General features: G+C 42.6%; 1 protein-coding gene across 1 annotated transcript in view; it reads right to left on the bottom strand.

Annotated features, from left to right (window-relative positions):
* CDC5L (cell division cycle 5 like) overlaps positions 1-10,288 on the bottom strand; it is a 48,555-nt gene extending 38,267 nt beyond the window's left edge. The window contains exons 1-5 of the mRNA XM_081827561.1: positions 9,977-10,288; positions 7,312-7,415; positions 5,432-5,593; positions 4,012-4,139; positions 2,129-2,228 (exon numbers count right to left, since the gene is read on the bottom strand). Of these exons, the coding sequence (XP_081683687.1) occupies positions 2,129-2,228; positions 4,012-4,139; positions 5,432-5,593; positions 7,312-7,415; positions 9,977-10,021 (539 nt within the window). The 5' untranslated portion in view covers positions 10,022-10,288. The remainder of the gene's footprint in view (positions 1-2,128; positions 2,229-4,011; positions 4,140-5,431; positions 5,594-7,311; positions 7,416-9,976) is intronic.
* Positions 10,289-15,773: the final 5,485 nt, after the last annotated feature.

The raw sequence follows: 15,773 nt of genomic DNA, 5'->3' as shown, positions 1-15,773 counted from the left end.
ATGACATCAGAAAACCTTTACAATATCACGCTAAGTGAATAAAACCAAGCCATATAGCATCGTATCAACCACTCCCCCCAAAGAGAAAAAAAGTACAACACGGGAGGAAAAGTGTATTACTTTTATAATCAATAATCAATAAAAAGCTTTAAAACACCCAGGGACGCCTGGGTGGCTCAGTCTGTTAAGCAGTTGCCTTCAGCCCAGGTCATGATCCCAGGGTCCTGGGATGGAGTCCCACATCGGTCTCCTTGCTCAGCGGGGAGCCTGCTTGTCCCTCTGCTTGTGCTCTGTCAAATAAAATCTTTTAAAAAAAAAAAAGCTTTAAAACAGATCTGTAATTTAGCATTAAAAAAGGAAACAGGCCTGCAATGTATTTTGCATACAAACCAATCTAATCTAAGATACATGTACAACACAAGTTATTAAGATTTATAGATTCTATAAGAAAATCTACGAGATAGTACAGATTTAAATCTGCTGAACAGTATTTAAAGCAAGCAATACCAGTTATACTCAGCGAGAAGCATCCTTGGCCCGATCTACGTGGCTAAAAGGCTCAAAATATTTGGTCTCCAAACACCAATGGACAAAAATGAAAAAGTGAATTTTTTTCAACCCTACTCACATTACTTAATCTTAAATAGTGTACAAAAGAGAAAAATGACTGAAACTGGGCAGAAAATTGAGCATCTCCTCTTGGTTTACTGTTCCAGGCCATTCATACCCCCCTTAAGTAACTATTTTGGTCTAGTGACTCGCCAGCTATGCCAACAAGCATCCTCAAGCACGAATCCTCCATCCCAGGATCTGGAACCTCAGAGTCATTACTAGGGAAACTATCACATGCTAGTCATCAAGTCAGGAAGCACTTCCCAGTATGGGGACCAAAAAGGCAGCTGTGAAGACTGAGAAGGTTATTCCAATGCCTGAATTCCAAAAGCTAATAAGCTCTTATACAATTCATATTTTCCTTTTATCCACTTCATCTTGGTTTCTGGGCCATTAGAAATTATATCAATCATGTATCTAACCAAAAGGAAAAAGGAAGGGGAAAATGGAGAAAACCTTGAACAGACAGCAATACTTAATTCCACTCACTTTTTTTTTTTTTTTTTTTTAAAGATTTTATTTAGGGCGCCTGGGTGGCTCAGTTGGTTGAGCGACTGCCTTCGGCTCAGGTCATGATCCTGGAGTCCCGGGATCAAGTCCCGCATCGGGCTCCCTGCTCAGAAGGGAGTCTGCTTCTCCCTCTGACCCTCCCCCCTCTCATGTGCTCTCTCTCTCTCAAATAAATAAATAAAATCTTTAAAAAAAAAAAAAAAGATTTTATTTATTTATTTGACAGAGAGATAGAAGAGCACAAGCAGAGGGAGTGGCAGAGGGAGAGGGAGAAGCAGGCTCTGCACTGAGCAGGGAACCCGATGCGGGACTCGATCCCAGGACCCTGAGATCATGACCTGAGCCGAAGGCAGACGCTTAACCATCTGAGCCACCCAGGCGCCCTCCACTCACTTTTTAAATGAAAATTTCTGAGAGCCTAAAATTTGGTTCAAGCCTCATTAACTCCTTCTACATTCAGCCAAGTTTCCTATTTCACAACCTGCACAATACTAACCAAAAAGATTAAGTGGCAGTCATGCAAAAGTCACACAGCCTTGTGTGTCCTCTAGCCATCTGACTCCAAGATGGCTATAACAAATGAAGCTCTCCTATGTTAACAGAACAAATTAACATATCAAATGACTATCTGGGCATTACCTCTGCCAACATCTTTTACTTCTTACAACATCTTTTCAAATACATTTTTTCCCTGTATCTATTCTACAATGGTTAAGGGGAAAAATAAGACTTTTCCAAAGTACAGGGGTGCCTGGTTGGCTCAGTTGGAGGAGCACGCGACTCTTGATCTTGGGGTTGTGAGTTCAAGCCCCATGCTGGGTGTAGAGATTACTAAAAAAATAAACTTTAAAAAATTTTTCCAAAATATAAAGGAACTAAAGAATATTAGCATAATTGGAATTGGACAATTCTAATTATTACTCACCCAACAGAATTGATATATCAGTTTTACTGGGCCTAAAAATGCACAGACTAATTGTTCAACTATAGATGGAAACAACCATACCTTGCTTCTTCCAACTGCTTCTCTCTTGCTTTCCTCTTGGCTTTCTTTCCCTGAGTATTTGCCAGGCGGGCTCTAGCTTCAGAAAGCATCTCAAGTTCATCTGCAAAAATAAAAAGAAGAAAAACTAAGTTCTCCAACATAAGCAAGGTATGTGAGACACACACTGTATTGCTTAAGAAGAGAAAAACCATAAATGTAATCATTATATAGCAGAGCATAATGGTAATAGCTTGGGTTTTGAAATCAGAAAAACCGAAGTTAAAAACTAGGCCCATCACTTGCTAGCTATGTGACCCTGGATAATTTATTTACCCTCCCTGGGCACATTTACCATCTATAAAAAGAGAGTAACAAGTCCTATTTCATAGGAATGTTGAGAAGAACTAAGTAAAATATAACAGGTAAAGCACATTTATCATATAATTATATCCTTCATTATCGTAACTAACTGGCACAGCACCAATCATGAAAAACTATTACAAAAACTACTTAATTATAAAGAAATTGACAATCTCCATTAGATACACCTTTCTTCCCCTCTATTTCTCTCTTCCAATACATTTCCATGGCTCCCAGAGTAAAACAGATTTCATTACTGATGCTTTAGAGCAATTCCTACATAAGGTGTCCGGTGGAATCACAAGGGAACTTTAAAAAAAAAAAACTCAGGGGCGCCTGGGTGGCTCAGTCGTTAAGCGTCTGCCTTCGGCTCAGGTCATGATCCCAGAGTCCTGGGATCCAGCCCTGCATCGGGCTCCCTGCTCAGCGGGAAGCTTGCTTCTCCCTCTCCCACTCCCCCTGCTTGTGTTCCTTCTCTAGCTGTGTCTCTGTCAAATAAATAAAATCTTAAAAAAAAAAAAAAGACGCTTTTTGTTAAAATTAATTAATTTTTAAAAACTCAGATTCCAGAATTACCCTCTCCACACTCCAGCTTACTGACTCAGATCTCCTGGAAAGGCCCTGGTACCTGTATTTTTAAAAGTTCACCAAATGACAATGATGCAGGTGGAAACCACTACCTTTAAACTTTAAAATTTTTAAATCTCAACAAATATTCACTGAATGCTTCACAACAAGCCTGTGGGGTAAGATAACTATTACTCTCTATCTGGCAGGAAAGAGAATCAAATCTCAGAAAGATTATGACTTGGGGCGCCTGGGTGGCTCAGTTGGTTGGGCGACTGCCTTCGGCTCAGGTCATGATCCTGGAGTCCCGGGATCGAGTCCCACATCAGGCTCCCTGCTCAGCGGGGAGTCTGCTTCTCCCTCTGACCCTCCCCCCTCTCATGTACTCACTCTCTCTCATTCTCTCTCTCAAATAAATAAATAAAATCAAAAAAAAAAAAAAAAAGAAAGATTATGACTTGCCTAAGGTCAAAGAGCTAGTAAGTGGCAGATGCGGAGTCTAAAATCCAGTTCCTCTGATTCTTGATTCAAGGTCTGAAGAAGGGATTGTAAGTCAGCCTCATAGTAGTGCAGTGCCGCCTTTTCACAAAGATTAAATTACCTGCCTGAAGTCAAAGTTGTTAACAGGACTGGAACCCCAAATCCTGTCTTCTTATTGCTGCCTCTCTCCATGGAATGCGAATGAGAAAACAGAATCCTCAAGTGCTTACCACTAGCCTTTAGGAAATTTGTCTAGTAGTATATTACGCTGCTTCATTTATTACATGAACTGAAAAATCAAAAGCTAAAGACAGTGTCCAGAAAGAGCAATTACTTTGTCACAGAAGACTGGACACATTTAGAAAGAGAATAATAACTGCAGACAGAACTGGGGTTCTAAAAAGTCAGAGGAGCTTAGAAAGAAACTCAGAGTTAAAAAGAGACTGGAGGAATCTATGGTTACCAAAGAAATAAATTCCTCAGCAGCATATACTCACCCTCATCCATATCAATTGGATCAGGCCTTGCTGGTTTTGTTTCTGGATTTGGATCTATTTCTCCAGGTTTAAGTTTTCGTGGATCATCTGTTGTTTCCTCTTCATTGTCTCTCTGTGCAGCTTTATCCCTAGAAAAAGGCCCAGAGAAGTTAAGTCACACTATCACACCATTCAGTCTTAGAAATACCACGTTTCCTAGCACTAGCACTCTTTTCTTTCAAAAACCCAACAGATGGGGGCGCCTGGGTGGCTCATATGGTTAAGCGTCTGCCTTCAGCTCAGGTCATGATCCCAGCGTCCTGGGATTGAGCCCTGCATCGAGCCCCGCATCGGGCTCCCTGCTCAGAGGGGAGCCTGCTTCTGCCTCTCCCTCTGCCTCTCTCCCTGCTCATTCTCTCTCTCTCTCTCTGTATCTCTGTGTCTCAAATGAATAAATAAAATCTTTAAAAAAAAAAAAAACCCAACAGATGGGCATTCACAAAATAAAGTGATTCTACTATTGCTTCACCTGAAAGAAATGGTATTAAAATTCTAATTTCAATGAGTGTTTCCATTCACTATGAAATACAATCCAAGCAGCTCCTTAATCACAAATGCAGGAACGCTATACAAATTAAAAAACTTTTAACGAAGAACCTAGAGGTCCTGGCTAACTCTCAGCAACGTGATTATGGGTGATTTTTTGCTTTTTTACTACTTTTTCCCCGATTTTCTAGAATAAATATATATGATTAGTCTAACACGTTCGAATTATTCTTTTAAAAAATATGTAACAAAAAAAAAAAAATCTTTAAAAAAAAAAAAAAAATATGTAACAAAGGGCGCCTGGGTGGTTCAGTTGGTTAAAGCATCTGCCTTCAGCTCAGGTCATGATCCCAGGGTCCTCGGATGGAGCCCTGCATCGGGCTCCCTGCTCCACAGGAAGCCTGCTTCTCCCTCTCCCACTCCCCCTGCTTGTGTTCCCTCTCTCGCTGTGTCTCTCTCTGTCAAATAAATAAATAAAATCTTAAAAAAAAAAAAGTAACAAATATATAATTTTAATCAATAGAGTATATCCTTAGAGTATATAATTCAATAGCTTTAGCTCCTCTGGCTTTACTCCGATGCAACTAAATGTTTAAAGACAGAACATGCTAGGGCGCCTGGGTGGCTCAGTTGGTTGGGCGACTGCCTTCGGCTCAGGTCATGATCCTGGAGTCCCGGGATCGAGTCCCGCATCGGGCTCCCTGCTTGGCAGGGAGTCTGCTTCTCCCTCTCCCACTCCCCATTTGTGTTCCCTCTCTCGCTGTGTCTTTCTCTGTCAAATAAATAAATAAAATCTTTAAAAAAAAAAAAAAAAGACAGAACATGCTAAAAGTTTATTCCGTCTCATTCAGGAGATATACATATATTTGAACACTGCGTTTGGAAATTGACTTACAAAAGAAACTCATAGTGTTCCAAGCACTGGGCAGCTGTTCTTCCGATGATTGGTGCAATGGTCCTCCACTGAGTTGGCATCAACTTGGCCAAGTGTAAGAGTTTTTCTTCTTCTTCTCTGGACCATTCTGTTTTCTTAATGCTTGGATCCAGCCACTCGTACCTATTAAAAAGATACCATTTTATACATTGATTGGTCACCTAGCATGAATATCCTACTTACACATTAGATATACTAACCTCTAAGGTCTGAAAAACACAAGCTAACTCTCAGCCTTCAATTATGAAAGCTGTTCTTTGTTCACAACAGAATGTTCATTATTTGGCTAACTTTACCCCACTCAATATTCTCTAAGTCACCAAATTCTACTGTATTTTAATTATGCAAGACTAGAATGCTTGAAAAAGGTAAACTAACTGAAACATGATTATATGGCTTCTTTCTCATCGTTTCCATTCATTCTACACTTTGTTAGAGGCTTTGAAATTACCTGAAATAAGACAATAACACCTCACATTTTTAGTGTTTCTAGTTTTCAAAACACTGTCTCATACTTTGATTCAGTTCCCATTCAGTTCCCAACACCTTGGTTTACTTCGAGTTTACCTGCGTGAAGTCAATGTAGTTAACAGGACTGGAACCCCAAATCCTGTCTTCTTATTGCTGCCTCTCTCCATGGAATGGGAATGAGAAAACAGAATCCTCAAGTGCTTACCACTAGCCTTTAGGAAATCTGTCTAGTAGTATATATCTGACTTACACTCATTAAATGGCTTTCCAACATCATACGCTTTATTTGGAGTTTTTAAATTTAAGTATAACTACTATGCCATCCTCTATCTTTCCTATCACACCACCCAACCCACCTTTTCCATCCAGTCTACATAGCTGGCAAATAAGATACAAGCCTTACTAAATATTGGGGCAGGAGCTTAACTCCACTGAGAGAAGCAGAAATCAAAACTTCTTCAGCTGAGGACCATCTTCCTCTTTGGGATCCAACCTCTACACTCTGATCCTTTCTCCCACCCAGGTGCCTAGGAAATTAAGTCACACTTGTACAATCCAAAATATGATCCTAATACCACATGGGTCAAGGCTGAGGCCAGATCACTCATGCCAAGCGCTTAATAGCAAATATACAATATTTCAACTGTATTAGGGCACCTGGGTGGCTCGGTCGGTTGAGCATCTGCCTTCGGCTCAGGTCGTGATCCCAGGGCTCTGGGATCAAGCCCCGCATTGGGCTCCCTGCTCAGCAGGAAGTCTGCTTCTCCCTCTGCCCCTCCCACTGCTCATGCTTGCACTCGTGCTCGCTCACTCTCTCTCTCTCGCCCTCTCTCTGAAATAAATAAAATCTTTAAAAAAACAATATTTCAACTGTATTAATAAGGAAACTCAGCTAACTGTGAGCTAGCCTAGAAAATTAACCATTATTTATCATTAATTTCTTCGGGAAAGTAAGTTCTAAATCAACTTATAAACTTTTGGAAGTTTATGGAACGCAATCCATTTACAGTACTAAAATTTACTAAAGTAAATTTTAGTACTGTACTAAAAGTAAATTTTTTTATGCTTCACAAAACACTCAAGTATATTAACTTGTTTGAACCTCATATCTCCATCAGTTAAGGCCAAGTATTATTATCCCAATTGGGAGAAAACAGGGACAGGAAAGAGGGGATAGAAAAATGGCTTGCCTAAGACCACAAAGGAAAAAAGCGACAACTAAGGCTTAAATCTAAATTCTCATCTCCCACTCCGTCGCACTTTCTGTTCCATCACACTGCCTGCTTTCTTTGGCAAGGTTCAAAGAACTGACATCTTCCTCATCATAATTAAGGTCGCTTTCTGCTTTCCACTCATTAAGTGGTACATACCATCTGGCTTTGCACTGCTTTGCTGATTTTCTATGCAGCAGTGAGGCAATCCTAGACCACTGGTTTTTTCCATATTTCATTACCGCTGCTTTCAGAATTTCATCCTAAAAAAATTGTCGAAGAAAAACAATATATTCATCACAAAATTCTAAGTGAGAAAAGACAAAATTTAAATTAACTCTGACAGGATTGCTAGGGAGAAAGTCATAAACACACACACACACACACACAACACCCCCTAGGTAAGGGGGGAAAAAAGTACAAAAACTTCGTTTACTATAATAATAAACAACAAACCAGAATTGGCAAAACGCAAAAAATTAAGAAGAAATCCCTCAGAAGGATATCCTACATCTCCTTATACACAAACCCTCCCCCACCCCAATAAACTGGGAGTACCGACCAATCTGAGAAACCCTACTTGGCAGTGATTAACAAAAAGTACTCTCCAATGTTTGGCTGTCATCCTCCTCAAAAGGATACAGCTCAATCATCTATTTATTCATTCAAAAAACATTTCCTGAACACCTACCTTGTACCAGGTCTTGCATACTTAGAAAAAGAGAGTGAAAGAGGCCTCATCCAGCCCTCAAGAAGCAAGTCAAGACTCTGGTGAATCCATTCTCCACTCCAGTTTACAAATATCATTTTCTCTCCAGTCCCATAACCCCTGCTTTGACCTAAAAATCCACATTTCAGGTCTAAACTAGGAATTAAGTATTTCTTCCCTGCCACACCAGTCAGTTCTTCCTCCAGGCTCTAGTTACTGTTTCACCAAGGAACCCATTCTGATACGGAATTTACCAATTCCAGGGGAGTCCAGAAAGGTAAGCCACAGACCCCAAAGATAACAGAGCAATAGAGGAACATATTTGGGGCTTTTTACTGTTAGGCTTTTTTCCACATTGAACTTGAGATGCATGCCTCATACATGAGCCATTCCACCCCATTCCACACCCCCACAGTCCCCCCCTCATCATCAGAGATTTAAAAAGACTGCAGGGGGGCGCCTGGGTGGCTCAGTTGGTTAAGCAACTGCCTTCGGCTCAGGTCATGATCCTGGAGTCCCTGGATTGAGTCCCGCATCGGGCTCCCTGCTCAGCAGGGAGTCTGCTTCTCCCTCTGACCCTCCACCCTCTCATGCTCTCTCTCTGTCATTCTCTCTCTCTCAATAAATAAATAAATAAATCTTTTAAAAAATAAATAAATAAAATAAAAAGACTGCAGGGCTTTGGCCACTACACAGGAATCCGGCTGTTACTTGATTCTGTACATCTGTCTCTCCCCCAGAAGTCATCTCTTCCCCAATTTAAACACCCTGGTTCCCTCTGTGCAAGCTGTGAGACAAGGCTGTCACGAATTTTATGTGTAACTTTGTCACAATACTGCTAGCCTTAAATACATCTTCAACTAAGTACATATAGCAGTTATCCACCGTACTAGATTCATTCCGCAAACATTAGCCAAACAACCTATTTCATATTGGTTACTGTCCTAGGTTCTAGGGATTCCAAGACCTGGTCCTCTTGCAGTGCTGCCTGCTGGGAAAAAGCAGTATCAACTAGCACTTACTGAAAGACTCCTGTGTGCCAGACTCTGTTCTAAATGTTGACTCATTTAATCCTCAAAAGAAGATGATGATGATGATGATGATTCCCATTAGAAAACTGAGGCTCTGAGAGGTTAAAAAACTTACCAGCATCACACAGAAGAATGTGATGCTTGCAAAAGGGTAAAGCATGCTATCCCAAATGGATGAAAGAGGTGCCATGGGACCACTGGGGGTGTAACTTATTTTTACAGAGTGACTGGGCAAAAATTCCAAGAGTTTTTGACGGTTTTGAAGGATGGTCAGAAAGATGTCAAGCAGTAGGACATTCCAAGAAGGCACAAGAAGTAAAAAGACACTGCCTAAAAAGATACAATGTGCTCAGGAAACTGACAAATTCAGTGCACTCTGAATACAAACTGCACCAAAAATCTTATTTGTATTTTACTCCTTCACTACTGCCTTTCTGCTAGTCATTGGTATCATCCATTGCATTTCTGGAAGCAAAGACACTACTGTAGGCAGTTTGTCCTATCTGGTTTCTATCCTGGCTGAGGCGGAGTGACAGGAAGAGACAGGCCTTGGATCTGTCGTGATGACAGACAAGTTATGCCTTGATAACAGGTAACAAGAGGGTTGCGGGCATAAACGAGCTCTCAACTTGGCACTCAAGCTGCTTCCCCTCTGCAAGGAAGTCAACGAAGAAACAAAGTTGTGGCCACAGCACTTCCCTATATTGGAGTTATCAGAGAGGCACCGCACCCGGGCTGAGGGACGCGGGTGTGCCAGATTACCAACTCTCACCGATACCTGCCCCGCCCCCTCTACACTGCGAGTTCCTAAAGGGCGGGGGCACATCCTCAATTCAACAAATATTCACTAAGGGCCTAACAAGTGCCTCGCACGTCGTCAAGTGGTTAAATCACAGTCCCCGTCCTTGGGGTGCTCAGATAACGCAAGGCCGGACACCAGATTAAGACCCCGAGGGTCCGCCCCGCGGTGCCCCCCCATGCAGACCAAGCCGGGCATCCTCCTCGCCTCCCCGACCTCCGCGCGCGTGCGCATAAGCTGCCGAAGGGGGCGGAGGGCAGCGGACGGCGGGAAAAGGGGACTTACCTCGGTATTCCTCCATACGCCCCCCTTGATCATAATTCGAGGCATCTTGGCTGTGGGGTGTCTCGGCAAGCAGCCGAGAGGAGCTTCACTGAAGTAGTAACGGCGCTGCGGCCACGGGACCTAAAGCCGCCACTTCCTCCAACCGCGACCTTCTGGTTTGAAGAGATCTGCGCACGCGCAAAGCTGGGGGTGGGGGGGTGAGCAGAGTAGCAAGTCTCGCGAGAACCCGGTTGCTGAAAGGAATAAGTGCCCTGTTGTGAAACCTCTAGTCTAGGAAGACTGATAGAAAACCATCAAACCCCTGGGGCTTAAAGCGCTCTACGCCGCGCGCATGCCCAAAACAGGTTGGAGGAAACCACGGCTCTCGCGAGATATCGCCGGTGGCTCTTAGTAAGGAGGGTTGTGGTGGGATTGGTCGTGACGTCACCTAGTGGCGAAGAGAGGGAACATCACGCGTGCGAAATTGGCCCAGGGACTCTAAGAAGAGGTTTGTTAATTTATTAATTTAGCACTTTATTAAGCATTTAACTAATAGGAATTAGTTCGCAGACTACTCAGGAAAAGGAAATATTTTATTTAAGCCTATTTTTCTAATCTGTAAAATAGAGGTAACAGTATAGCAACCTCATAGGGCTGTCCTAAGGATTAAATGGGATCATAAACCTAGCCCAGTATTTGATACATAATAACTGCGCCCTGAAATGGCAGCTATTGTTACAAGAAGGACAACCCCGGATGATCGGTGATTGTCCCAGAAACCTGCAAAAATATCTTGTCAGAGTTTGTCATACATCGCTCTTCAGTCTTTGTGGATTGATAGTTACCATTTATAGGCACTGGTATTAGACAAACTCCGGTTGGATTGAAATCTTGGCTCCCTCATCAGCTTGGGTAATAACTTTGCGGAGTCTCAGTATTCTCATCTGAAAAGTGGAGTTAAAAACTACCTCATATGAGGGGGGTGGGAGGATGGGTTAGCCTGGTGATGGGTATTGAGGAGGGCACATTCTGCATGGAGCACTGGGTGTTATGCACAATGAATCATGGAACACTTCATCTAAAACTAATGATGTAATGTATGGGGATTAACATAAGAATAATAAATAAATAAATAAATAAATAAACTACCTCATAAATTTGGGTGGCAAATTAATTGAGATATACCTAAAACCCAATGTGGTAGAGATTGTCAGACTGCCATTCTGCCTCCCAGGGACTCACTCAGTGTCCTTTGCCCTTTCAAAACATCCCCTTGGTGCCAGCCCTGGAAGGTATGAAAATATTTAGTGGACTGGGAAACATCTGAGTATTTATATAATGTCTTTCTCTTTGTATTTCTTCATTTCTTCATTTGCCTCTTCTGGAAAAGCTACAGAATTTTCTGATTACATTTTTGTTAAATTTCTTTACCTTGAAATAGGAAGTTGTACCAATAAAATCACTACTTTGTTGAGAGAAAGCAATGTTGGCTTATGAAGGACACACAGACTCCATGTAAGATCTCAGTCCACTCTTACCTCTGCTATCAACTGTCTGTGTGACTGGTGACAAGCCATTTTCTGTCTCTGGACCTCTGTTTGCAGTGCTTCTCTGTAGGATGTGTGACCATTACCTCCTGCCCAGCCCAGCTCCCATCATCTACTCAGTTACTGTGGCTACAGTGTCTCACTCTTTTTCACTCTCTCCTTCTCTTTCTCTCTCTCTCTCTGTGTGTGTGTGTGTGTGTCTCTCTCTCTCTCTCACACACACACACACACACACACACACACCCCACTGGCCATTTGATTGATCTAATCAAAGCTGAACCAATTAAGTCTCCTCCCCAGGAATTTTAACACTGGAACCCAGAAAAGACCGGTCTCTCTGCTGGCCAATGAATCTCTAACATGTGACACCCAGGAGTTGTCTGTCACCACATTTCTGTATGATGTACACTAAGAAGGGAAGAAAGCAAGTTCCAGATGCATTGAGAGAAGCAGAGAGGAGAGTATAAAACAACAGAGGTAGGTCCTGACTATGCCGGAGTCCCTGGATCCAGTATGTTCCTCGGTCTTAGGTGTATCCCTGTTCTTGAGTTATGATTAGTTCCCTTTCTGGCTTTAGCCAGCTGGAGTTGGGTTTTTATTATTTATAAGCAAGATTCCTAACAAATCAGATTTGGACCAATCCTCTCTCAAGAACCATTTCAGATCTAACATTACAAGTGTCCATGATGATGGTTTCTCCTTCTCACTCAGGACCACATTTACCCTATATGTCAACCTTTGTACCAAATAGAAAAAGGTGCTTCTTCAAGGCACTTTATTAACACCTGCTGGAAAATTGTCACAAAATACTGATGTTTTGGAAATAAGAGATAAAATACAGGAAAGAGATCTACCATGTCTACGACGTAAATTACGCCCCCTAGAAGCATGCATTGTACAACCTGCCCACTGGAACAAAGCAGCCCTGTCAAATGTCCTCCAAGGCACCCTTGAACATGGAGACTGCATGTCTCACTTAAGGATTCAGAAAATGCAACATCATGCCAGTTCCAGGATGTCTAAAACCAGACCGCATAGCCATGAATACAAGAGGCTGTCCTCCAATATGGCATGGATTGGCCAGCACCCCCACCATATCACCCCAACCTCATCAGCCAGGACTCAGGACCCCCACAAAGAGGCCATTGCCACCCCAGGGGCTGCCAAGGATCTCTGGCATGGTAGCCATAAGGAGCAGCCATCATTAAGCAACCAGACTATACAGTCAGTCATTGCGATCTTTAAGAAAGTGAGTGGTTGGGGCGCCTGGGTGGCTCAGATGGTTAAGCGTCTGCCTTCGGCTCAGGTCATGATCCCGGGGTCCTGGGATCGAGCCCCACATCCGGCTCCTGGCTTGGCCGGGAGTCTGCTTCTCCCTCTCCCTCTGCCTCTCCCACTGCTCATGCTCTCTCTCTCTCTCTGTATCTCTGTGTCTCAAATGAATAAATAAAATCTTTAAAAAAAAAAAAAGAAAGTGAGTGGTCATTTCTAGACAGAAGCTTAATGAGAAAGAGACTCCACTTCTTCCTCACTCACCCACATAATGTTCCTCAGAGCACTGGCTGCATGGGGACACTCCATTAAAAATAAACAAGTTTTTTACAATTATTTGAATTTGAAAAAAGCAGCATGCTCTATCCACTCCCTTTTACACAGTTGCCAAAATCAAAACCAGTAGAGAAGTTGTAAGATGAAGAAATTTGTTTCTCCCTGTTGTGGGTTAAATTGTGCACCCCAAACAAATATGTTCCAAGTTCTAATCCCTGATACCTGTAAACATGACCTTATTTGGAAATCGTCTCTGTAGATGTAATCAGGTTAAGATGAAGTCATATTGGAGTAGCGTAGACCTTAATCCAATGACTGGTGTCTTTATAAAAGAAGAGACAAGACACACAGGGAGAACCCTATATGAAAAAGAAGGCAGAGCTTGGAATGAATGATGCATCTACAAGTCAAGGAAAGCCAAGGATGGCCAGCAACACCGGAACTAAGAGAAAGGCATAGAATATCTTCTCCCTTTGAGCATCCAAGGATGAACCAACCTTGCTGACACCTTGATTTTGGACTTCCAGCCTCCTGAACTGTGAGAGAATAAATTTGTCTTATTGTAAGCCACCCACTTTGTGGTACTTTGTACAGCAGCCCTAGGAAATGAATACACTCCCTTTTTTTTTTTCCTTAAGATTTTATTTATTTGTTAGAGAGGGAGAGACAGAGAGCGAGAGCACAAGCAGGGGGAGTGGCAGGCAGAAGAAGTAGGCTCCTCGCCAAGCAAAGACCCTGGGATCATGCCTTGAGCCAAAGGTAGGCACCTAACCAACTGAGCCACCCAGGCGTCCCTACACTCCCTTTTTAATATAGCATTTCCAAACTAATTTGACCCTGGAAAACTTTCTTCTTAAAATATCTATTGATATTTAGGAAACACAACTGGGGAAAATCTGGCCCAGGAAAAAGAAGCTGGAGGTCCATCCAGTCACAAAGGAGTAGATGTTAGCAGGCAGGTTTGTAGGTTGCATTGTCCCCCATTTTCCCACCTCTCATTCCTTCCTGAGGAGCCGGCTCTGACTAGGCCAACTTTGCTTAGCCAAGAAAACAATCAAAATTCTAGTTTCCTTCTTGTTTTTAACATCACACTGTGCAGGAAAGGGCTAAAGTTAGGGTCAGAAGCCTGTGACAATACCAAGCCATTAAGGGCTGGGGATAGCCACCCTCAAAATCTTCATCATCTCGCCAAATAAGCAGATGGAATTTCAGTAGAAACACTGTGCTACTTTGCAAATATAACTTCAAGACAAAACCTCTAGCCCTGCCCTGTCTACCAGATTGCTACCCCTAAGCCTCTCCCTTCCCTTTAGAAACTCCTCAGCTAATGTAAGAAGAGGCTAATGTCTGGGTAGAAATGGTATTCCATGCACCCTAAATGCTAGTAATTCATACCATGATGCTAAATTGGCTTGGATTTCACTTACTGACAATTCTTTGTGGTGGATCCAGTTGTAGTTTGTAATTTTTTTTCCCCTCGGGTGCTCATATTCATTATTTCTAGGAAGTCCCCTGTGTCCTGAGGTGGCAAAGTGTTCCCAAAGAGATTTTGTTTTTTCTCAGGACACAGAGGCTCAACAGTCTTTTTGAGCTTATTTCTCAGTTTGGGATCAATATTCTGATCAGGTAATTTATATCTAGACCCTGCATCCACATGGCACAGACTTGGGATTTATATTTCTCACAAGAGACTTTTCTATGTTCATGTACCAGACCCCAGACCCATATACCCAATTACATCCCAAACAGTTCCACTTGTGTGTGTCACAGCTTCCTCAAATTCAACTTTCCAAAACTGAGCTCCTCCATAAAGCTTATCCTTCTCCAGCATTCCTTATTTCAGTAAATAGTACCAGGCTGCCACGTATGGTAGTATAAGTAGTTCACTGCACAAGGGACAAAAGGAGGCTGAAATCTAGTTTGCACGCTGCTTACCAAGCAGTGCACCCACAGGACTGTGTCCATCAAGATGGCATCTTTCTCTAAGTGTATAAAGATACCACATGGGCTTGGGGCGCCTGGGTGGCTCAGTCGTTAAGCGTCTGCCTTCGGCTCAGGTCATGATCCCAGGTCACGATCGAGCCCCACATTGGGCCCCCTGCTCGGCGGGAAGCCTGCTTCTCCCTCTCCCACTCCCCCTGCTTGTGTTCCTTCTCTTGCTGTGTCTTTCTCTGTCAAATAAATAAATAAATAAATAAATAAATAAATAAATAAAGATACCACATGGGCTGGACACCACATGTCACCCTGGCAAGAGCACCACCATCTACCTTGTGGCCATTTGTCCTTTTCCCATGACTCCCCCCACCCCAGCCATATCCAAGTTATCTCAGAGTCTTGCACTTTTACCTCCTAGTTAGACCTCAAATCCATCTCCTTTGTGCCACTTCTGTAAGTTGCCAGATTTAGCAAATAAAAATACAGAACTCCCAGTTAAATTTGAATTTCAAATAAAAAACATAATTTTTAGTATAATTATGCCTCATGTGTCCGTTCTGTCCTCCCTTTCTAAAAGGACCCCGATTTCTACTCCAACCCACACTGTACCCAAAGAAAAGAACACATTTCTAACCAGATGATCTGAGCCATGTGCACACCATCACCACTGAAAACTGCCCCCACCTCGTTCCCCTATTTGGTGGAGACCAACGCATTTCCTCAGAAGACAAATCATTGGGATATTTGGCTTCTCATTTGATATGAGGCTGGGTCCCTCCATGCAC

The sequence above is a fragment of the Leptonychotes weddellii genome, chromosome 8 (genome assembly GCF_054177405.1).
Source record: "Leptonychotes weddellii isolate Sample4059 chromosome 8, ASM5417740v2, whole genome shotgun sequence".
Lineage (NCBI taxonomy): Eukaryota > Metazoa > Chordata > Mammalia > Carnivora > Phocidae > Leptonychotes > Leptonychotes weddellii.
This window is presented reverse-complemented; position numbering and strand designations above follow the sequence as displayed.